The following is an 18570-nucleotide window of genomic DNA, read 5'->3' as shown; positions in this document are numbered from 1 at the left end:
CCCAACTAAATCATCCCAGCCAGGGCTTTGTCAAGCAGGGCCTTAATAACCTCTAAGGATGGAGATTCCCCCACCTCCCTAGGTAACCCATTCCAGTGCTTCACCACCCTCCTAGTGAAATAGTTTTTCCTAATATCCAGCCTAGACTTCCCCCACTGCAACTTGAGACCATCCAGAGCTCCATCCTCATTGGAATCCCCCTTCATGTAGTTGAAGACGGCTATCAAATCCCCCCTCACTCTTCTCTTTGCAGATTAAATAAGCCTAGTTCCCTCAGCCTCTCCTTGTAAGTCATGTTCCCCAGCCCCCTAATCATTTTCGTTGCCCTACTGGACACAGTACTCCAGGTGTGGCCTCACCAGTGCTGAACAGAGGGGAATAATCACTTCCCTTGATCTGCTGACAATGGTCCTACTAATAAAGCCCAATATGCTGTTGTCCTTCTTGGCAACAAGAGCACACTGCTGACTCGTATCCAGCTTCTCGTCCACTGTAATCCCCAGGTCCTTTTCTGCAGAACTGCTGCTTAGCCAGTCGGTCCCCAGCCTGTAGCGGTGCATGGGATTCTTCCTTCCTAAGTGCAGAACTCTGCGCTTGTCCTTGTTGAACCTCATCAAATTTCTTTTGGCCCAATCCTCCAATTTTTCTAGGTCACTCTGGACCCTATCCCTAACCTCCAGCATATCTACCTCTCCCCGCAGTTTAGTGTCATCTGCGAACTTGCTGAGGGTGCAATCCATCCCGTCATCCAGATTATTAATGAAGATGTTGGGGAAAAAATGGCCCCAGGACCGACCTCGGGGGCACTCCGCTTGATACTGGCTGCAAACTAGACATCAAGCTGTTGATCACTACCCAGTGAACCCAATGATCTAGTCAGCTTTCTATCCACCTTATAGTCCATTCATCCAATCCATACTACTTTAACTTGCTGGCAAGAATACTGTGGGAGACGGTATCAAAAACTTTGCTAAAGTCAAGATATATCACATCCACAGAGCCAGTTATCTCATCATAGAGGGCAGTCAGGTTGGTCAGGCATGACTTGCCCTAGGTGAATCCATGTTGACTGTTCTTGATCACTTTCCTCTCCTCCAAGTGCTTCAAAATGGATTCCTTGAGGGCCTGCTCCATGATTTTTCCAGGGACTGAGGTGAGGCTCACTGGTCTGTAGTTCCCCAGATTTTCCTTTTCCCCTTTTTTTAAAGATGGGCACATAACCATGTCAACTTAATTTTTAGGTGTAGACCAAGCCTAAATGAGAGTGTGGGAAACAGAGACCCCAAAGTGTGCATCATGCTTCAGAAGACAATGTTCTGAGACCACACAGTGGGTAGCCACTGCATGCCACACACTCCTTGTTCCTGGGGTTTCTCTTTGATTTAAATCATCATGCCTGTCATCTAATTAACACGGAACTGGGTTTCCAGTACAGTTGCCTCTTTGGTTCAATAAGAACACATTTGTACTAAAGGTTAATTAAATGAATTTTGCCTCCATCTAATTCATTTAAAATTATAGAATCAATCAATGCTTGCTAATGGAAAAGAGATTAAATATTTATGTCTATAAATTTCCCATGTCATTTTTGATTTTTCTTAATCTTTACTTCCATTGGCTGGGTTCTGAAGGTGTGTGAAAGCCCTAATGAAAAGTCCGTTTTGGATATTAATTGCAGATTTATCCAGTTTAAGTAAAAAAGACTTCCACATGTGTCTACTTAATGTACCTTGAATACAGGATTAGTTTCTATTACAAATGGGAAGGAAAAACAGCCGGGGTCTGCCCATGAGTGCAGGGAGAGACTGCGGCTGAAGGCCCTTGAGAGCCAAAGACAAGAATGGAGCTGACGGGGCACCATCCTGTTCTTACAGCAGTTGTAGTCTTTTTAAGAGAGTTTTCTTTTACCATAACTGTGCTTGCTTTGCTTAACTCCCTCCAGACACTCGGTAGTACAGTGAATGTGGCAGAGCTTGCAGCAAGGAGATTTTTACTGGAGAGCACAATAAAGGGTTATCCATGAACAGCAAAGCTTTTGTAAAAACTAGTTGAAGCTCCTGAATTATTAACGCAATCAGCGTGCAGACATAAATGTTACAAATATGCTTTCATTTTATAAGTGAATGTTAGACAGTAGAGTCTTTGTTCCCATACCCACCAGCTCCCAAGCACAGAACTTCATGTTTTCTCTGGGAGAGGCACTGACATTGCTACCCCTTTGTTAAGGCAGGTTTCTCCTGCTGCTGTGTGTGTCCGTGATCTTAGCACCTCTGGCTGGGAACGTTCAGAACCTGGAATTGCCAGTGGGAACTATTTGCAGTTGCACATTGATGCAGTTGTTGGTTTGGGATTGCAAATGAGTGGTGACGGGGTGTTGGATTTATTTTAAAAGCATTGCATCTTCCCTTGGATGTCAGTGAGACAGAGGTGTGTTTGCTGCGACTCTTCTGCGGTAGCCTCTGGGGAGACTTGCAGAAAATGTGAAATGGAAAAAGTAAAGCAAAATGTCTATAAACATATTAAAAATGAAGAGTGTCTATGTTCAGCGGGGGGAAGTGCCTGTCAGAGTTAGGATTCTAAGTGCAGTCAGATACAGCTCTCTGCTGCCTGCTCAATCCACTTCTACCAAACATTTGCATAATGCAGTAGTCACTGTATCAGAGGGGTAGCCATGTTAGTCTGTGTCCACAAAAACAATGAGGAAGTGGGTTTTTACCCACAGAAGCTTATGCCCAAATAAATCTGTTAGTCTTTAAGGTGCCACCGGACTCCTCGTTGTTTCTGTAGTCACTGTAGTTCACCCAGAAGGTCAGCAGACTCCAGTGCTACCAGGCTGGGTGAGGAGTAGGAGGGTGAATTCCAGAGTCAGTTACTCACTGAATCTGAATACAGAATCATTCTCTGATCATTGATGAATGAAAATTACAAAATATAATTAACAATGAGAGCTGACATGTCACTGGTGGTGATGGAGGCAAGGGAAGTGAACGCAGGGCATGCCTCCTGAACTCTACTGAGCTGGGATGGTGGAGGAGGTAGGCTGTACGTGCATACAGAGGGAAGGAGAGGTTTCTGATCGGATGCTCTGGGCAGTGATTTTATTGCAATTGTGTCTTGGAGATTTTTGGTTTCTGTTAATACAAAGTTCTTGTTGGGTGGTGAAGCTCAGGTCTTGTTGGCAGGAGTGAGAGATGAGGATCTCCATTCACAAGTTTTGCGAGCCAGGCGATTAAAAAGAAACAAGCAGCCATTTGGGGAGGCGGGGGAGCTAATTCTGAGGAAAAACCTTTATTTTAAATTATTGTAACTTTGGCTTTAGACTGCAGAGCAGCATGTGAGAATTGTCAGTATGGGCTGGGTGAGCCTTTCCTCAGCTCTGTGGGGATTCGGGAACCAAACTACAGCTTTAGAATTGCCAATATTGACCTGACCTGAAAATGCTTTAGGGAAACCTGAGCATGTTCTTGCAGCCCCTATATTCCCCAGCACTAGCTCCCTGATCATGTATGTTTGAGCTCTGGGATCACATCAGTTCAATAACTCACCTCTTTCTTTTGGGCTTGCAGGCGTACTTCCGACAGGGTGTTGCCCTTCAGTACCTTGGACGCCATGCAGACGCACTGGCAGCATTTGCATCTGGGCTGGCTCAGGATCCCAAGAGTCTGCAGCTTCTTGTTGGGATGGTGGAAGCCGCCATGAAATCTCCCATGCGAGGTAAGCAAAGCGATCGGTGTCCAAGGCACTGCAGTTATGCTGGCTGCAAGCTATGAATGGACAGCAGTGCTAAAGGATCAGCATTTCCGAGGAAGGTAGGAAGCTGATTTCAGTTGGAAACTGATGCTGAGTCAGCACTTGAGGCAGGAGGAAACCTACGTAAGTGATGAGGGGCAGATTATAAGCGTTTTACATCTTCCATTGGGTCACCTGCTTCTGCGCTCTCTGAGGGGAAACCAAACTAGATGAGCCTCTTGTCTGATTCAGTGGGGCAGGGAGGTGGGGATGTTGGAAAGAGGGGCTTTGGCCTTGTCTGATGAGGCAGGGATACTGGAATAGGTGTGGCCTGATCGAGAACAGCAGTTCTTGTGTTCCTGTGAAGTCCAGCTGTGCTACTTGGGAAGTAATGCATGGCTAACATCTCTGAAAAGGCTGAACTGGCCACCCAGAACTGGTATTCTCCAGTCAGGGGAACACATGCATTCCCATCTACTAGAGCTCAAACACTTTATCCCTTGTGAAATTCTTCTTTTCCACAGACAAGCGTGCTAATGTTTCACAAGTATTCGTAGTACAACTGCAGCAGATCACAGCCTTCCTGAAACTGTTTCAGTGCAAGGGCGGACTGGAAACGCAGGCTTTGCAGCAGCACTGGCTCTGTTGACCCTCCCAGTTGTGATCCCACAATACCGTGGTACCTGTGTGCCCCTTGAGCTCTGCAAGAGTTCTGGCACTTAGGTAAACAGCTTTTTGAAATCCAAGGCTTGTGGTAGCCAGCAGGGCTCCGCAGAAGCTTTTGCTTATTTTTCACGTCTCTCAGAACAAAGCCCCAGAAGAGGCAGATGACCAGGCTGCTAATTCACTTTTGTCCTTGACAAGTATGGAAATGGCTTGGTGCATGTGATGCTTTCAGCGCCCATGGTGTCTTGCCTCCCCTGTATATAACATCTCCACTTCCAGGGGTGGGGATTTCACTCTCTTGAAGGGGAACTCCCTCACTGAACTGTTTCTAATCAGTTTTGTTGCAAGCACTTTGCTCAAGTGGTCTAATGCCATTTCCCAGTGGGGAGCATGGAGCGGATCAGCTCTGACTCTCAGCAGACGCTGCTGGGAGCTTTGGAACTTAGGGCCAGCCAGAGCTGAAATATGAGAAGAATATTGCAGTTTCCCTTTCACAGTGTTTTCTTATAGTCTTCCAAAATGAATTAATTTGGAGTTTTTTCTATGTAGCAAATACCTTATGAGGATAATTTCATCTATTCCATCCTGTGGTGTTGCTGCTGCCTAAAATATTGCCATAAATATGACATCAGGTTCATCCTTTTTGCTTTGTAGTAATTTGTTTTGATAAGTGAGACAATCTGCTGCATGCCTCGGTATTAGCCGTGAGCTCCTTCTGTCCGTATGGTGATGTCGTGGTGGGAGTCTGCTATAGACCACCGGACCAGGGGGATGAGGTGGATGAGGCTTTCTTCCGGCAACTCACGGAAGTTACTAGATCGCAGGCCCTGGTTCTCATGGGAGACTTCAGTCACCCTGATATCTGCTGGGAGAGCAATACAGTGGTGCACAGACAATCCAGGAAGTTTTTGGAAAGGGTAGGGGACAATTTCCTGGTGCAAGTGCTGGCGGAACCAACTGGGGCAGAGCTCTTCTTGACCTGCTGCTCACAAACAGGGAAGAATTAGCAGGGGAAGCAAAAGTGGATGGGAACCTGGGAGGCAGTGACCATGAGATGGTTGAGTTCAGGATCCTGACATAGGGAAGAAAGGAGAGCAGCAGAATACGGACCCTGGACTTCAGAAAAGCAGACTTGGACTCCCTCAGGGAACTGATGGGCAAGATCCCCTGGGAGAATAACATGAGAGGGAAAGGAGTCCAGGAGAGCTGGCTGTATTTTAAAGAATCCCTATTGAGGTTACAGATACAAACCATCCTGATGTGTAGAAAGAATAGTAAATATGGCAGGCGACCAGCTTGGCTTAACAGTGAAATCCTTGCTGATCTTGACCACTAAAAAGAAGCTTACAAGAAGTTGAAGATTGGACAAATGACCAGGAAAGAGTATAAAAATATTGCTCGGGGATGCAGGAGTGAAATCAGGAAGGCCAAATCACACCTGGAATTGCAGCTAGCAAGAGATGTTAAGAGTAACAAGAAGGGTTTCTTCAGGTATGTTAGCAACAAGAAGAAAGTCAAGGAAAGTGTGAGCACCTTACTGAATGAGGGAGGCAACCTAGTGACAGAGGATGTGGAAAAAGCTAATGTACTCAATGCTTTTTTTTCCTCTATCTTCACGAACAAGGTCAGCTCCCAGACTACTGCACTGGGCAGCACAGCATAGGGAGGAGATGACCAACCCTCTGTGGAGAAAGAAGTAGTTCAGGACTATTTAGAAAAGCTGGATGAGCACAAGTCCATGGGGCCAGATGCGCTGCATCCGAGAGCGCTAAAGGAGTTGGCGGATGTGATTGCAGAGCCATTGGCCATTATCTTTGAAAACTCATGGCCATCAGGGGAAGTCCCGGATGACTGGAAAAAGCCTAATTTAGTGCCCATCTTTAAAAAAGAGAAGAAGGAGGATCCTGGGAACTACAGGCCAGTCAGCCTCACCTCAGTCCCTGGAAAACTCATGGAGCAGGTCCTCAGGGAATCAATTCTGAAGCACTTAGAGGAGAGGAAAGTGATCAGGAACAGTCAGCATGGATTCACCAAGGGCAAGTCATGCCTGACTAATCTAATTGCCTTCTATGACGAGATAACTGGCTCTGTGGATGAGGGGAAAGCGGTGGACGTGTTGTTCCTTGACTTTAGCAAAGCTTTTGACACGGTCTCCCACAATATTCTTGCCAGCAAGTTAAAGAAGTATGGGCTGGATGAATGGACTATAAGGTGGATAGAAAGCTGGCTAGATCATGGGGCTCAACGGGTAGTGATCAATGGCTCCATGTCTAGTTGGCAGTCGGTATCAAGTGGAGTGCCCCAAGGGTCGGTCCTGGGGCCGGTTTTGTTCAATATCTTCACAAATGATCTGGAGGATGGTGTGGATTGCCCTCAGCAAGTTTGCAGATGACACTAAAGTGGGAGGAGAGGTAGATATGCTGGAGGGTAGGGATAGGATACAGAGGGCCCTAGACAAATTAGAGGATTGGGCCAAAAGAAATCTGATGAGATTCAACAAGGACAAGTGCAGAGTCCTGCACTTAGGACGGAAGAATCCCATGCACCGCTACAGACTAGGGACCGAATGGCTCGGCAGCAGTTCTGCAGAAAAGGACCTAGGGGTTACAGTGGACGAGAAGCTGGATATGAGTCAACATGTGCCCTTGTTGCCAAGAAGGCCAATGGCGTTTTGGGATGTATACGTAGGGGCATTGCCAGCAGATCGAGGGACGTGATCGTTCCCCTCTATTCGACATTGGTGAGGCCTCATCTGGAGTACTGTGTCCAGTTTTGGGCCCCACACTACAAGAAGGATGTGGAAAAATTGGAAAGAGTCCAGTGGAGGGCAACAAAAATGATTAGGGGACTGGAACACATGACTTATGAGGAGAGGCTGCAGAAACTGGGATTGTTTAGTCTGCAGAAGAGAAAAATGAGGGGGGATTTGATAGCTGCTTTCAACTACCTGAAAGGGGGTTCCAAAGAGGATGGATCTAGACTGTTCTCAGTGGTAACTGATGACAGAACGAGGAGTAATGGTCTCAAGTTGCAGTGGGGAAGGGTTAGTTTGGATATTAGGAAAAACTTTTTCACTATGAGGGTGGTGAAACACTGGAATGCGTTACCTAGGGAGGTGGTGGAATCTCCTTCCTGAGATATTTTTAAGGTCAGGCTTGACAAAGCCCTGGCTGGGATGATTCAGTTGGGGATCGGTCCTGCTTTGAGCAGGGGGTTGGACTAGAAGACCTCCTGAGGTCCCTTCAAACCCTGATATTCTATGATTCTCTCACCAGGCTGCAGTGCCTTTACATGCCTCAGAGTTAGGAGACTCTACAGCTCTTCATCATTTGGTAGCTCTTTTGTGAACTGCCTCCAACCTGTAAATATCATTGTGGTGTTGAAGTGCCCGGAAAGGAGCACATACCATATTCTAGGAGCAATCACACTGCAGAGAGACTATCCCCTCCCTGTTCCAGGACGTGATTCTTCTGTGTCAGCAGCCCAAAGCTGCGACGGCCTTTCTTGCTGTCTTATTGTCCAGTCTGATCTCTAGGTCTCTCAGCATTACTGCTCTCCCTGTGTCTCCCTTCCATGACTATTTTTGCCTCATTAGTATTAATTATTGTTATGCTAATGTTCAGAAGCCCCGCTCAGGATGTGACCCCATTTGTGCTGGGCATGGTACAGATACATACCAGGGTATGGTCCCTACCCCACAGAGTTCACCTTTGAGAGAGACAAATAACCACAGTGGGTTGGTGAGGAGGGAAATAAATACCGGTAGACCTGCAGAGAGACACCTCTATTTTTGTCATTGTTCCTGTGGTAATAAATAACCAAAGTACCGATTACCCAACCATCCCTGGAGCTCTCAGTGATTTCTTATGGGCTTCGCTGCAGAGCTGGGTCTTGCAGAGGGAGCTGAAGGACTGACGAGTCGGCTTTTGGCAAGATTAACCTGATTTTCCCAAGCTGAATCTCACTTTGTTACCCTGACTGCATTTCTAACCCTTTTAGGCCCTGTTACATGAAATCTCCCTGCTCACAGGTGTCCAGAACCTCCCAGTTTATGTTCATTAGTGTGTCATTTAACCCCCACCTCCCCTTCACATCCTTAACAACATCATTAAAGAAGATCAAGCCAAGCACAGATCCTTTCTGTATCCTTCTGGACGTGTCCCCCAAACTTCGTACAATGCCTTTATTATTATTTATTGGTTATATTCCTCCAGCAGTTGTTCAGTCCATGTAAACCGACTTATATATAAGCTGCTTTGAGCTAGTTTTTCAGATAAGATCTTGTGACCTGGGATATCCACAGAGGTAACATTTACTTCACTCCCTTCATCCACTCTGATAATTTGGTCACCGAAAGGCGATGTAGTTTGGGTGACATGATGTGTTCTTGTAACTCCACAGCACTGTATATTGGTCATGGTGCTGTTACCCCTACAGAGTTACAGTTTTCTCCTTTCATAGGTAATTCCATTATTGTACGAGAGGTGGGAGTTACAGTCAGACTTACAGGGATAGTAATTGCTAGGATTTCTTTCCTTCAGAGTTCAGAGAAGAGCAACAAAGAGCAAAGGAGCTGGAAGCATTGAGTGACTTCTGAGGAAAGATTAAAAGTTAAATCTCTTTAGCTTGGCTCACTACGGGGGATGTGGAACTTAAGTTTGCAGTACAGATCGCTGAGGCCAAACCTCTCCTCCTACAATAATACCATTCTCTTCCCTCAGTGGGTGGCACACCTTGGACAGGTGATCTCTGCTGGGAAAGCCCTGGTTCCAGCACTGCCTTCACAGTGTAATGGTTCTGTCTGCATGGTGCTTCATGGCAGCTTTCCACCACAGACCCAGGACAGGCTATGCTGTTCCCCCATCTGATTGTAGTGTTATGTTACACATGGAACAGCTCACGTGACATGCTCACTCTTCGCTCTTTTTTCCAGGAGCAGTCTTCACTTCCTTTTGTTTCTATTGTCTTTCCTCCCTGAACCCCCTCCCCCACAAGGTGTGTTACATTTTCTAATTAAAGCCAAGTCTACACTACAGACCTATATCGGTATAACTATGTCGTTCAGGGTTGTGAAAAATCCACACCCCTGAGCAACGCAGTTATACCGATCTAACCCCCCGTGCAGACGGTGCTGTGTCGACGGGAGAGCGTCTCCTGCCATGGCAGACAGCGCTGCATTGGTGGGGAGGTGGATTAACTTCGCTGACAGGAGATGTTCTCCTGTTGGCATTGTAGCATCTTCACATGCACGCGAAGACAAGCCCTCGAACTGTAAACTCCTGATGGCAGGGTCTGTCTTTGTACTTGTTTGTACAGTGCCTTGCACATCAACAGCACTGTATAAATAACAGTTAATCTGTATATGCTTATGGCTTCCTCTGCATCATCTGCCACTGGCCACTGTCAGAGACAGGATCCTGTATTAAACAGGAACTGCAGTACCAGAAGAGATCATCATCTTCTGTCTGTATTTAACCCCATCCCTGACTGGAATGTCACTCGTAATATACAACATAGATAACTGTTCCTCTGCTCAGAGGGCTGTTAAAATGGTCTCTGCTTGCTGTACATACAGTTAATAATTGTAGGCAGAAATAATGAAAGTAGGGCACAAATGGCTTTCTCAGGTTGCCATGGTTATGTTGATTCAGGCGAGAGCAGCCTTGTCAGGAAGTGCAACCATCCTAATTTTTAAAAATTACATTTTAACACTGTATCGTTGCCTAGAGAAGAGAGCTGCAGATTTTAAACCCCAGCCTTACTATTGTCCTTTAAGGGACATACTATGGCAGGATTCATGTGACTAATAAAACAACTAGTTATAACTGCACTGCAGTTGCAGTGGCTAGCCTAGGTCCAGTTTGGTCACTCAGCATAGCACCTATAGTCCAGGGGCACCCTGGTACTCCTTGTTCTTGTGGCCAGTTAAGCCAACCTGAATGGGTTCCTTGTTGCTGAGTGGCTGCTTTCCCTTTTTGGTGGGTTTCTCCCAGTTAATTTTCTCCTTCTGTCTTGCTCTTGAGTGTCACAAAGTGCAGGACTGTGACACCCAAATAGCTGATATTTCTCGATGTGCCATTGAATACATATTACAAAATAGCCGCATGTTACAAAATTTGCATGTGTCACTTTGTCTTTCGCCTCTCATGGGTGTTAATAGACTGACTTCAGGATGCTTGTGTACCTTTGGCCTGTGGAGTAATTCTGCCTTCCCTTCCTTATTTTAGAGTCACTCGAGCCAACCTATCAGCAACTTCAGAAGATGAAGCTGGACAAGAGCCCCTTTGTGGTGGTATCGGTGGTTGGCCAGGAGCTCCTGACTGCAGGCCACCATGGTGCTTCTGTGGTTGTGTTAGAAGCTGCCCTGAAGATCGGCACTTGCAGCTTGAAGCTGAGGGGATCAGTGTTCTCTGCTCTGAGCAGTGCTTACTGGTCTCTTGGGAACACAGAGAAAAGCACAGGATACATGCAGCAGGACTTGGATGTAGCCAAGACATTAGGTAGAGTTCTCATTTTCACTCACTCAATCTCTGGTTTAGTGCTGAATTGATATAAATGGAGCAAATTAACAGGAATGGCAGTGGGATAAATCGGTAGTGCTGAAGCTGCTGAGCCACACAGACAACGTTCTTATTTGCAACAGAATGTGTGAGTTGGGTCGGGTGACCAGACAGCAAATGTGAAAAATCGGGATGGGGTGGGGGGGTCATAGGAACCTATATTAGAAAAAGACCCAAAAATCGGGACTGTCCCTATAAAATCAGGACATCTGGTCGCTCTAGTTATGGGGATCCCGGGTATGTGCTAAAGGGACATTCAAGGGATTTCTTTGTGGCATCGTGTGTCTGTGAACTGGCTTTTCAAGTGAGGGGTGTGCTCAAATAATCTGAACTACTCAGGGCTTGTCTACACTACAAATGCTTTGGTGCCATAGTTAAACCAGTCTAGCTATGCTGGCAGTGTGCCCTAGTGGAGACACGGCTTATACTGACAAAAGTTCTGCTTTTGGCATAATTAAACCACATCCCTCCAAAGGATGTGTCATGGCAGCAGGACTATCTTGCTGGTATAACTGGGTCTGCACCAGTGTTCCCTCTAAGCTGTGCAGCCACACAAGAGTCACTCAAGTAGAGCTGCACACATCCAATGACTTGTGTTTAGGTGCCCCCCCTCGCTGCTCCACGGCCGTGCTGCTCCTGCCCTCTGCCTTGGAGCCCATGGCCAGCTGCTCCCGGGACCCTCCTGCTTGCTATGGGGGGGGAGGGGAGGAGAAGGGGAAGGGAGGTGCTGATGTCAGGGTATCCCCTTGCCCATGTACCCCATCTCCGAGGAGCAGGGGAGGGGCAGACAGGGCTCGGGAGTTAGATGGAGCTGCTGGTGGCTGCTGCAGTCTGAACGAGCCTACAGACTGATGAGTGCCACTCTGCTTAAAGAGACAATGCGTGGTCTCTCATACACTTCTCCAGAAGCCAGCACACACACACACATACACACACACACACTGTGTGTGGGTGTCTCTCTCTGTCTCTCTCTCACACACACTGTCTCGGTCTCTCTCTCACACACATGCACACACCCGCTCTGTCGCACGGACACACAAACATGCACAGTGTCTTTTTCACACTCACCTCCCAATAGATACTTGTGGTGGTGGTGGTGGTGTGGGTACTTCCTGCAATGCACATATATTCTCTGTAATTTTATTCTTTCAAAGTGCTGGGGTTTTTTTTTAGTTTTTTGACTGGTCTATGCATTTCATATTTTTATTTCTCTTACTCTTAAATTTAATTCTTTGAGTAGTGAGCCCTAAAATGCCTAACCTGTCCTGGCTGGAGTAATTATCCCTATGGTAACTTTTTAAAAATATATATTATATCTAGGGTTTTTGTTTCTGCTGGTGGCGCACACGCACATTACCTCGATATTGGTGCACATAAAATTAACTCCACACAGGGATGGAAAAAATTAGAGGGAACATTGGTCTGCACTGGTATTTTTACTGGCATCGCTATGTCAGTTAGGGGTGTGGTTTTCTCCCTCATCCCTACCCAACAGACATGCTGGCAAAAGTTTGTAATGTGGACTAGGCCTACGGCACCTCACAGGATTTTGAAATAGTTGTAATAACTCAGGAGAGAGGCTGAGGTATCATTGTGGGCCGCTCAATGAAACCACTGCTCACTGTGCAGTGGCAGTCGAAAAAGCAAACAAGATATTAGTGTTCACAGGAATTTGATGGAAAATAACAATTAAAACCATTCCGTAAATCAATGGCATGCCCTCACCTGAAATGGTATGTTCGTTCCTGGTTTTCCTATCTCAAAGGATAAAGCAGAAATAGACAGGGTTCTGAGGTGGGTGACAGAAATGATTAGAGGCCTAAAACAACTGCCATATGGAGAGAGATTGAAAAAACTGGGATTGCTTAGTTAGAGCGCAGGCAAATAAGAAGGGGCATGCGAATTGTGCAGAGCAATAACCAGTGCAGAGGAGGTAGATTGGGCACGGCTATTCACTCTGTCCCATAATACAAGAAGAGACCTGCAGTGAAATTGAAAAGCCACAACTGTAATATTGGTAGAATGAAATGCTACTTCGCACAATGTATACTTAACTGGCCGAGCTCACTGCTACAAGATATAATTCAAGCACAGAGCTTAGCAGAACCCAGAAAAGGAAAGGCTGAGAACATCCACAGTCACACTGGACAGGATTGAACATCAAATCTTGTCAGGGATAGAATTTCCCTCTTTTGTGATTTCTTAAAGCTTTCTCTGAAATATCTGACCCAGACCCTTGTCAGAGCCAAGAGACTGGTCTGATTGTGAAATCGCCAAGCACTATGGCACAGTTTGACATGGCTGTTAGTCTCTCCTCCAAAGTGGTTCAGGACTGGTCTAGCGAGCGGCAGAACAGGTTGGGAGGGAGGGACGTTGGCGGAGATGGAGATGGAGGGGCTGACTGGGAAGATCCCTGGGTAAAGGTTACCATGCTAGGTGGAATGTACATTACTTGGGAGTGCTATAGGTCCGGATTGGAGGGCATTGCCTGCAGGGTGTGGGACCACAGGGGTTGGGGGTGTCACTGCTGAAGATCAGTGGTTAGAGAAGTTGGGCGAGCTATGTGAGGACTCCGAAATAGAATAGCAGGTGTGCTGCAGGGCAGGACTGGGGGCGTTAGCAGAAGTGTGTGTGTGTGGGGGGTGTTTGCTGAGAAAGCTGGCCCAGTGCTTGTCAGCATTATGCCTGGACCAAGCCTGTCCAATCCAGCCTAGCATTTTCGTGGACACAAATTTCTCACATCTTCAACAAAAAGTAAACAGGAAAAAAAGAGAGGCTGTTACCAAGGTGTTAAGCCAAAGAGGGGTCTAAGGTGACATCAAAGTGGAGTCTGGGGGTTAATTTGGAGAATTGTCTGCTTCCCTCTTCAAGGACTAGGAAGAGAGGAGAATTCTGGCTGCGTACTGAGTCTGTGGCCAGGTTTGTTCTGAACCTGGCTCTCCCAGTGGAGCATCCTTTGCATGATGTGTTCCACTCTCTTGGCTGGACTCTTTCAAAGACCCTTCGTTAGCTAACTTTTGTTTTGTTTGCATGTGACTCAGGTGACCAGATGGGAGAATGCCGAGCTCATGGGAATCTGGGCTCCGCATTCTTCTCCAAAGGAAATTACCGGGAGGCCCTTACTAACCACAGACATCAGCTGGTGCTCGCCATGAAACTCAAGGACAGAGAGGTAGGAACCTTGCTAAATAGACTGGATTGGGAATTGGCACTGTGTGGCTTTCTGGAGAAGCACGAACGTCCCCCTGAGATCCCAAGAATGCCTGCCCCTTTGACCTTCTGGGAAGTTTGAAGCTATGTAACTTCTTGTCCACCTAACATGTAACAAGACACTTAGTCCTGCCCTGAGTGCAGGGGACGGGACTAGAGACCTCTTGAGTCCCTGCCAGTCCTACGAGTCTATGATTGCTATTATGGAGACAGCATGGTCCAGTGGATAGTGCATAGGCTTGGGCATCAGGAGACTTTGGTTCTATTCCCACCTCGGCCTGTCTCTAACCTGCTATTTGACCTTGGACAAGTCATGTCACCTCTCTCTGCCTCTGTTCCCCTCCCACCCTTTGTCTGTCCTGTCAGTTTAGACTGGAGACTCTGTGGGGCAGAGACTGCTCTTACTATGTGTAGCACAAAGGGCCCTGGCTGTGGGTGGGGCCTCTAGCTGCTACTAATACTATTAATTTGGAGGCATTAGCACGCACCATGTGCTATGCGCTTTCCATCCATGTAATACAAGACAGTCCCTACCCCAAGGAGCTCCCAGGCTTAATAAAACAAGCAACAAGCAAAGCAGGAGGGAGGAAGAGAAAGCATTCAACAGTTATATGTAAATAAGCAAGTCTGATTGGTTTAGCAATCCGGAAAGTATAAAATGACATGTGAGCTGCAGTGTTGATGTTAATGGCTGTTATTTACTTCATTTGAATCTCCTTGGTATTTACCCCACAGCCTCTCAGGTGTTAAACCGGGCCTTCTGCCAGCTCAGAAGAGTGTACTGTATGCAGGCTAAGAGATCTTTGAGGAGTGTATGTCCCGAGAGCTAACCTCTGTGAGTTCACTGTAAGGACAGAGGCATCATTTTAGTGTACTTTCTGGAACAAAAGATTTTGTATCCAATAGTTCAGGAACTTACAGTGAGCGGTTACAGAGGGTAGGATGGGGGGAGTTGAAGGGAGGTTGAGGGTGAGTGGATATGTTTGAAGGCAAATTGTAGGTGAGGGGACATGAGTGTGTGAGTGATTGTGTTTGAGGCCAGATTTGAGTCTGTGTGAGTGGGGGGGAAAGGGGTGTCTTTGGGGCCAGATATAATTGAGGGTGTAAGAGTGACCTTACCAGTGCTTGGTTGTGAAGCCCCGTTTTAGGTGGCTGTCAGGTTTACTGACGTGTAAGCCGTTAGGAAAGGCACCCTGCAGTGGGTAGTGGGGGAGCTGTGATTGGGGGCAGGGAGCTGCCAGACAATTTCATGATTATTTACCATCTGGAAAATTTCCCCAATCACTTTCTGATTCCCTGTTTCCGTTCACACACGGCTGGGAAGCTGTTACCCATCATCTTTTTATAGCTGTGCTGATTAGGGCTCCCTGTGCTTTGTAAGTGGCAATCTACATAGCTGCAACTCTTCCTGGGGTATTTCTCAGCAGCCCCATGGGCTTTGCAGGGCTGACCCCAGAAGCTGATGGAGATGTAAGGTATGAGGAGGACCATGGGCAGATAGTGATACTGATTGTTGGAGGACGGAAGCAGCTGCCACCTGGATAGCAAGGGGAAGTCTAGGGCCTAGTGTAAATGCTAATGGAGCCACAGGGTGCTGAAGGAGGTTGGGGATGGAAGTCTCTGAAGGTTCCTCCGGTGAGTGAGCTCAGGCTGCCAGCCTAGTAGTGCCGGGCGCCCAAAGCCTATCTGTGCTCCAGGTGTTAGGTAGGCTGCTAAGACAGTCAGCTCGGTGTCATCTGGAGTTACACAGCCAATGGCTGCTATCTAGAAATGTATGCACTGCATTCAGCAGGTACACGGGAGCCTGCCAGGCAGGTTGGATTTCCTGGCCTCTGATGCAGAGCTCGTGTGAGGGATCGCAAATCTTGAACCTGGGTCCACAGGTCCCCCAGGCAGTCCTCAGACTGCAGCCACCACCCAGCAGCAAGCAGGGAGTGTGGGCTGGTGGGTCCTAGTTCACCATAGCTGTTGCCCAAAAAGCTCCCAATTGGAGTTGTCCAGCCTCTCCAGTTGGCTAAGACTCACCCTTTCAGCCAGAAGGAAGCACAGGAAGTTATCCGAGCAACTAGGTGATCCCTGGCTTGCTGCTACATTGGACCTTGCCTTCTCGCCTGACTCCTGCCCTCCTGCTTTGTTCAGATCCCTGCTTCTACAGCCCACCCCAAGCTACCGACTCCAGCTTTGAGCGTTTGCTTGGCTCCCAACTCTGTCTCTGGCTCAGACCTCTGGGTCCTGGTGCCTGATTCCTGCTCTGACCACTAGGTCTGACCGCCTCATTCTTGGTCTACTACAGCTCCTTCACTGGGTTTTATGTTCTATTGAGAGACCATGGTGTGAATCTGAGCGAGCTAATGGCTGGTCTTGTAGCTGGCTGAGTGCTGGAAATGGGCCCTTAACACTTCCAGAGCAACGCAGTTACCAGCCCCGACAGACTCACCAGGAGCACTGTGAAAACAAAGAAAAGGACGTAACACAGAAGCAAAACCCAGACCTTGCTGATTGGTGGGGGAGAGAACTACATCGGATGTCTACACTTCGCAATACTGGGAAAGGGCTCAGGCACCATGTTGAGGGAGGCCATGTCAGAACCTAGAGAGAGAGCTAGAACACAGATTAGCTCGTCTGAGAAGTGACCCTGAGCAGCGAGTGCTGAGTGCTCTGTTTCATTAACATTAGACCAGTAATGGAAATAATTCCCAGAAGCTGAGCTGGGTGGGTTTTATTTTGTCTGAGGCTAATGCCCTGGATCCAAGAGCATTTTGTATTGAAACCCTATGCACTAGAATTCAGGGGAATGAAGCTTATTCACAATAGTTTTCAATTTATGACACATCTGGGTACATAATTAACCGTTACTGACAACAAATGGCTACTTGGGTTTGTGAGAAAGCTGAGCCTCTTGGATTTCCTGTAGGATGTAACCACAGGAAATTAATTTGGCGCTTTCTGATGACATCATGTTGACCACAGACCTTCCACTGAACACAAAGCTGTTTTTCTTGGCCTCCGTTGCAGACGTTTTTAGAACATGAATATTATTCTAAAGTTGCAATGGTGTTGCTGTGAATTCCACCAGAAGGCAGTTTTGTGTGTGTGTGTGTGTGTGTGTGTGTGTGTGACTGTAATGAGGTAATTGTTTTACCTCCAGCTGTACAGGGAATTGGCTTAGAAGGTAAAAATGCTCCTTTGTACCAGAGTCCTCTGTCCTCACAGGGAGTATTGGCTTCTGAAGCCTCTGTAACAATGAGTGCACCACAGGCTTCTGCTAGATCTAATAGACCATCAGCCCAGGGGCTTTGTATCTGCAAGACCCAGGGCCTCTCTTCTCCCTGTAACGTAGGTGTCAGGAAAACTTGTATCAGCTGAGTGGGGACAGGTGGCCTTGTGAGGAGGATGAGAGGTTTTTCTCCCTGGTGATGGGAAATGTGCAGTAGCTTCTTTATAAAGGAGAGAGAGTTTGTGCAGCTCCTGTTAACTGCAGTGTATATTGCGACCTGTAAAGTGCAGGGCCTCTTCCCCACAAAGAGAATGTGTTAGCAGATGATTCTGCCTTTGGAGGTGGCAGTGCGTGATAGGAGAGGGACAAGCTGGGGTTAATGTGGTTTTCCCAAACAGACTAATGTAAGAGTGTGCATGTGTGTGGGGGGGGGGGGGGGGGGTTTGTTTGTTTTTAAAGGCTTGGCATTAACATGCCTTCACCAGCATGCACCCAAGAGACGTCAGGAGTTAGAATGGACTAGAAATTAACTTGACTCCAGTAGAACCTCAGACAGACACTGGAGAGAGAGCAGTTGGGGATTAACATGCCTCCAGCATTGCCCCAAGAGATACCAGAGCAGTGAGCATAGTTGTATGTTCAGGTGACTGGGATGGAAGCAGCAGCAGGTGACTGGAGTCTCTGTTTCACTAACTCTGTCCTAGTAGGATTCAGATTCCCAGTGTAAATGCAATACATAATGGAAAGTGTGAGGGAGTTGCCTGTGGTGTGTAGAACGCAGTACTTTCCATTGCCAGTAATGATACTGTATCTATAGCAGGTTAAGAATCTATTTGGCTACCTGCAGTTTATTGACCTCATTAGTGTTCATTAGGAGGGATTATACCTGCGATGACAATTGAGTAGACACCAAGGTAAGAGATGAAATTATTGAATGGCCTTGTGTTACTGCATCATGCCCCACTGGCTTCCCACCCAGGTACACGGGGTGGTCCTGACTGTTGTCTGGAGTTTCCATGCTTCCAGTTGAATAAATAAGCAGATGCCACATTTGTCTTTATGGTGCTCAATCTGAACTTGAGTCCCACTCATGATGAACGGACTCTTTTTAACAACTAGAAATACCCCCCCCCCCCCCCCCCGTTTTTGGACATTTATACAGGATGCAACTGTCTGAATTACAATCAC

At 47.1% G+C, this 18570-nt stretch overlaps 1 protein-coding gene across 3 annotated transcripts in view; it reads left to right on the top strand.

Moving 5' to 3' along the window:
• The window catches only part of TTC28 (tetratricopeptide repeat domain 28), a 496060-nt gene that overhangs the window by 309111 nt on the left and 168379 nt on the right, over positions 1–18570 (top strand). For all 3 annotated transcript variants that reach the window (XM_043529451.1, XM_037878986.2, XM_037878987.2), the window contains 3 exons: positions 3567–3714; positions 10623–10895; positions 13997–14127. In XM_043529451.1, coding sequence (XP_043385386.1) covers positions 3567–3714; positions 10623–10895; positions 13997–14127 — 552 coding nt within the window. The remainder of the gene's footprint in view (positions 1–3566; positions 3715–10622; positions 10896–13996; positions 14128–18570) is intronic.

The sequence above is a fragment of the Chelonia mydas genome, chromosome 15 (assembly GCF_015237465.2).
Source record: "Chelonia mydas isolate rCheMyd1 chromosome 15, rCheMyd1.pri.v2, whole genome shotgun sequence".
NCBI lineage: Eukaryota > Metazoa > Chordata > Testudines > Cheloniidae > Chelonia > Chelonia mydas.
This window is presented reverse-complemented; position numbering and strand designations above follow the sequence as displayed.